Consider the following 5818-nt stretch of genomic DNA (forward strand, 5'->3'; position numbering starts at 1 on the left):
GTGAGAATCTGAAAGTTGATCTGGAAGAAGAACCTGAACTGGAGATTGCCGTGGTTTGAGTTTTAAATGTTTTTCAAAGAACTATATGCTGGGTGCTTGGTCCCTAGAGAGGCTGTGAAGGTAGTTGAGCCTTTAAGAAGCAGAGCCTAGTAAGAAACTTTTAAACCTTTTGAGGGTGTGATTAGAAAAGGGATATGAATCCCCAGCTGTTTCCTTACCCGCCCCCTTAGTGTCTCTTCCTGGCCATAAAGTGAGGGGTACAGTGCTACTACACACCATCACGATGGGCTGTTTGCCAGAGGCCCAAAGAATCAACTCATCACAAGCAGAATCCCCAAAACCATGAGTAAAAACACCGCTTTTCTCTTCCTAAATTCAATGTCAGAAGTCTAATTACAGTAGCCACAAGTTACTAGCATACAGATATTTCCAGCTGGTGTGGAGGGGAATGGAATACCTGAATGACGATGCAACCAGGATGGTGTGACCCAGGAAGTGCAAGAAACGTGCTGAGGTTAGAACACAGACTGGATGAGTGGGACGCACAGTAAAAGGTCAAGTGAAGCAGAGGCTAAGAGGTTTGCCCAGGAGGCTGCGTCCAGTCCAGGTCGTAGCCTCTTGGGGGAGTGGTGGAGAAGGCGAGGACTTAATGAATGGCACAGACTTGGGAGCCAGGGGAAAAAGCAAAAGCCCACTCTTTTATTGAGGGCAGGGCAGGCCTCCTCAGCCTGCTCCGGAACCAGGGGCGGTGCCGATCTGGAGTGTTGTCCCTCTCTCATTGGCCCTGGTCATCATGATGCCAGCGTTTCCTGCCTGGCTGGGGACTTCTTGTTGGCTCATAGGGAAATTACTAATGCGCATGCTCGCCTGGCGGGAAGTTAGCTTGCTCAGGCACTGATGGGTTTGGCCTTGTTTTTAAAGGTAAGGAAAAGCCCTTGAAAGGTTTCAATCCATTGAGTAAAATAAGATTCCTATTTCAGTTCGGGTCCCTCTGACCGCGGTATAGGAGGTGTACTGGAGCTGTGGCGTCCCTGAGGAAAGACAGCATGTTCCTTACAAGAAAGAAACGACTTCCCCTCCCTCACATCTGGGATCTTCACTATGTAGCTAGACTTGAACTTTTCACCCCCCTGCTCTTCTGAGTGTTGAGTTTATAGATGGGCACCTTATAACATTATTTGGCTTCCTTATAAGATTATCTCATCAAATTGCTGTTAAATTCAAATAGTAGTAGAAATTAGAATAAGGAAATGTGTAATTCAGATGAAAAAAAAATTCCATTCTAGTATTTCTATAAAGGTTGTTGTAAAAAATGTTTCTATTCTGTACTTTTTTCTTATCTTTCCTGAAAGGCAAAAATGTTTGTCTATTTCTTTGACTTTTCTTAATACATTGTTAAAAATGTGTCCAAAACTAGTTTACTACAACAACATTTGGACATGATACATTACTAACTTTCTAATTTTGGACATGATGTATTGCTTGCTTTACTTATTTTGTTGTTCTTATATTTTCCAAATACGTTTATTTAAAATAATGATCAGTCATCAGGTTATACATTATGATGTAATGAGTACTGAAATATTTCTTTCAGAGATGATCCAAAATTGTTATGTTTCTATTTTCCAATTTTAATTGTGAATATATCAGTCTAATTGTTATTTTCAGTTTTTTCTATGACATTTTTAATTTGTAGATATTTTCATTGCTTGCTTGTATCCTCTTTAAAGATTTGTTATTTTTAAAAATATACATGCGTGTGTGTTTCTGGGTCTGAGCACGTGAGTATAGGTGACTGTAGAGGTCAGAAGATGTCAGATCCTCTGGAACTGGAGTTACATGTGGTTGTCAGCCATCTTATGTGGGTTCTGGGAACTGCTCAGGTCTTCTGCAAGAGCAGTATGTGCTTTTAAATGCTAAGACTATCTGTCTAACTTCTGTGGCGTTTTTAATATTTTTTTTTCGAGACAGGGTTTCTCTGTGTAGCTTTGGAGCTTATCTTGGCACTCACTCTGGAGACTAGGCTGGCCTCCAACTCACAGAGATCCGCCTGCCTATGCCTCCCTAGTGCTGGATCAAAGGCGTGCACCACTAATGCCTGGCTTCGTTTTTAATAATTTTATTTAGTAAAATCGATGTCTTTGGGCTAGAAATTAAACTTAATCACATATACACATATATACTTGATTTTTCCAATATTATTTTATCCAAAAATTATTTCTTTCCCTTAAAAAAATGCTGCCTTATGTTGGAAGCTTTCTTCAAATACCTAGAGAATTTTAACTGTCAATAAATATGTAAAAATGAATCACTAACTTGTGGAATGGAACTGATTTCCTGCCTTGTTGGGTAACCTAGGTCCACTGTTTGGTTAGTGAACTTTTGACCATGTTTTATATTTTTTTTCCACTCAGATATTTTCATTAATCTGTTTAGATTCTCTGGAGAAGAGTTAAATCTGGTTCCTTACAGGAGGGTCTAACACTGGTTGCCGGCATTAGATTTTGATAAGAGAGGTTGGAGAGTTGTCATGGTTCCATGTGCACCCTGTAAGAGAATTCTCTGTGTCCTGTGTTTTTCGCACTGTCTGACTCATTCTCTGTAGTAGATAAATCTCAGTTTTCTTAGAGGAACTGCTCAGCTATCCTGTAATTATGTATCTATTTCTTTACTTGGAGAGGTTTGACTCTCTTGCTGTGGATACCTGGGATTGTCAGTGGGTGTTTCAGAACCTTGATTTTTTTTTCCTCTTAACTTTCTCTATGGTTGCTTTTATCCCTCCTTCTAGTTTTCATTTTGAAGTCTTTTGATTTACCTTTCTTTAGCATCAATTACTGTTTGTCTCTACAAGTTGGTGTGGCTGTTATCTTTCCTTGGATGGCACTTGTTACTTGTAATTTAAAAATCTGCACAGTGACATCAGTGAGATGTTATGAGGAAGCGAGTGTGTGCTTCCGTTGTAAGTTGTAAACAATTTAGACCTTTTGGAATTTCTAGGTTTTCATAATTGTTTTTTAACACACGGGATTATTTTAAAATGTTGACCTAAGCATGGAAATCCCAATGCTGGATGTTCTGCAACACTGAAAATCAACCAACCAAACAACCCCCCCACGAACAGCTTAAAGTTTTAAAAACGTTGAAAGCAAACCTTTCAATAACAAATAACATGCATCTATTTTTCATGGGCTTAACACATCTCTTAATAGCCGTGAAGGGATTGCAGTACTCTCGGTAGACCAGCCCCATACTTATTAATCATCTTAACTTTTATAATGCAGGAAGTGCCAAAATCTCTCCTCAGAGCAGCTGCTTATCCCCAGTCCAGAACATTCTTTCCAGTATGACTTGATTATGTTCATCAAGTTTTGTAACAACCTTCTTATGGGGGGGGAGGGGAGAGAGAGGAGAGAGAGAGAGAGATGAGAGTAGAAAATTAAGTTTTGACCCTTGTTGGAATGGAATCAGAGATTTAATATGAATTTTGATGGGGAATGGTATTTCGTTGTCAGGAGAAGCAGTTGTTTGTGAAAGAATTAAGCTCTCTTTGTAGAGAAGAAACCCACAGTCAAGAAAGAAAACAGCTTTTGAAATCTGAGGCCTCCTTATTTCTTAAGAACCTGGGCCCTCCAGTCTGTTTTGATTTTATCTGTCTAGCTGTTTGTTTAGGTAGCAGTCTTATGGCGGCGGGTGGTCTCGAACTCCTGACTTTTCAGCTCTGGCTTGCTGGGATTACAGAGGAGCACTCCATCCCGCCGCCGCCGCCGCCTCTTTCCTATCGCCCGGGGCTGGACAGGCCCCCTCACCCCCACTGGGCTACCATCAAGACGGTGGTCCGCCCGGGGCCCAGAGCGCCCTCCTGCGGGAGGGCCGGAGCTGCTGACGTCACTTCCAGGCGCCTGTGCTATAAAGAGCGGCTGGCTGCGCGGCGCACGTCAGTTGCTCGCCGGTGGCGGCTGTGGCGGTGGCTGTGGCTCCTGCTCTGCGGGGACGCGGCGGGCCGGGACGGCGGCTCGGGGCCGCCTTGGCTGCCTGTCGGTTGGCGGCCTGCCTCGGGGCCGGGGCGCGGGGCGTGGGGCGCGGGCTGCCGTGAGTTCGAACCCCGCCCGGAGCTGGGGAAGCCGGGGAAGCCGGGGGTGCGGCCTTCCCGTGACCCGACGGCCGCAGGGCCGCAGGGCCGCAGGGCCGAGGGCGGCGGGGGCGGCGGTTGTCCCTGGGCCGGAGTCGCGCCCTCGGCTGGGCAGCGAGGCCTCGGCCTTCCGGCCCTTAGCCGGGCGGCGGGGCCCCTAGCCGGGCGGCGAGGCCGCGGCCGCGGGCGTCAGCGGGCCGCAGAGGCTGCCCCCGGTCACCCTCGAGGAGGGCAGCCAGGCCGCGGCCCTTCCCGCCCCTCAGCCCTCAGCGTGGCGACACCTAACGGCCTGGCCTTGGCGCCCCGGCTGGGATAGGCTGCGCCGTCCACCCTCGCGCTCCTTCCTCAGCCCCAGCGGCGGGCCTCGTGCCCCCGGGCCGGGCAGGGCCGGGCAGGGCCGGGTCGGGCAGCGCAGCGAGGCCCGCACCCCGTGAGTTGCCGCAGAACCTGCTGCTGGCCCCGCGATGGCAGCCCCGACGGGGCCCCCCAGCCCTATGCAGTCCCTGCGCGAGGAAGCGGTGTGCGCCATCTGCCTGGATTACTTTAAGGACCCCGTGTCCATCGGCTGCGGTCACAACTTCTGCCGAGGGTGTGTGACCCAGCTGTGGGGCAAGGAGGACGAACGGGACCGGGACCGGGACCGGGAGGGCCCCGCCCCGGAGGACCATGTGGTTCGCGAGGTCCTGTATCACCGGCACGCGGAGGAGGAGCTGGTGTTCCAGACGCCGCCCGCCCCGCCCTGGGTTGGTCCCAGCCACCGGAGGTCCCTGCGCAGCACGGCGGCGGGCTCCACGTGGGAGGACGAGGAGGAAGACTTGAACAACAACGTGCAAGGCTTGGTCCATGACCTGAGAATTCGGGTCTTCCCAGAGGAGAGGGAAGAGCACCACCACAATGGCCACCAGTACCATCACCGCGGCCGCTACCGCCACCGCCGCATCTTCAGGCGAGGGCCCCCACACCCACCTGTGCGGCGGCAGCTCTATCCCGATGCCCGCGTGCGCTCCCCGCCTCGCCCCACGCCACAGGTCTTCAGCTGCCCGCAGTGCCGAAGGACTTTTCCAAGTCGCAGCTTTCGCCCCAATTTGCAGCTGGCCAACATGGTCCATATAATCCGCCAGATTTGCCGTACACCGTGAAGTGGGCAAAGCCTGTGCTCCAAATATGAGGAAGGTCCTGATGCTCTTCTGTGAGGTAGATAAAAAGTGTAGTGGGTCTAGATTCCAGGCTGCACAAAAATCACAATGTGGTGCCATTGAATTAAGTACTTCAGGTATACAAGGAGCAAACCCCCCTGCCCTGAGAAACCTGTAGTACCTTGTGCTGCCCCCAGTTTGGGGGAGAAATTAAGGAATTCCAAATGTCATCTTTGGTTCAGTCTTAAATCAGAATTAGAATTCGGTATGTAGCTCAGAAGAATGCTTATTTGCCTAACATGCACCCCTCCCCCAATTTATTTTGAATTAATGGCTATCAAACTTCAGTTTAAGAAACATTAGTTCCTCCTTTGTTTCTGTTAGCTGAGAATTTGCTTAGCTACAAAATTAGGCTTTCAAAACTGAGTACATTTTCATGAGCTTGGTATTTTACTAGTATTTTTGAGCTTGTTATTAACTGATTTGGGGACACACTTTGTAGGAGTCTGTGGTAATGCCATACTTAAGATTTTTTGGCAAAAGTTGAAATGTA

The 5818-nt window shown here is 48.5% G+C and overlaps 1 protein-coding gene across 1 annotated transcript; it reads left to right on the plus strand.

Moving 5' to 3' along the window:
• The first annotated feature begins 4593 nt into the window (after positions 1-4593).
• LOC103162933 (E3 ubiquitin-protein ligase TRIM52-like) lies at positions 4594-5268 on the plus strand. Its single transcript, XM_035452304.1, has one exon. It carries the CDS (start codon positions 4594-4596, stop codon positions 5266-5268), a length of 675 nt encoding a protein of 224 aa, XP_035308195.1.
• Positions 5269-5818: the final 550 nt, after the last annotated feature.

Source organism: Cricetulus griseus (genome assembly GCF_003668045.3).
Source record: "Cricetulus griseus strain 17A/GY chromosome 1 unlocalized genomic scaffold, alternate assembly CriGri-PICRH-1.0 chr1_1, whole genome shotgun sequence".
Taxonomy (NCBI): Eukaryota; Metazoa; Chordata; class Mammalia; order Rodentia; family Cricetidae; genus Cricetulus; species Cricetulus griseus.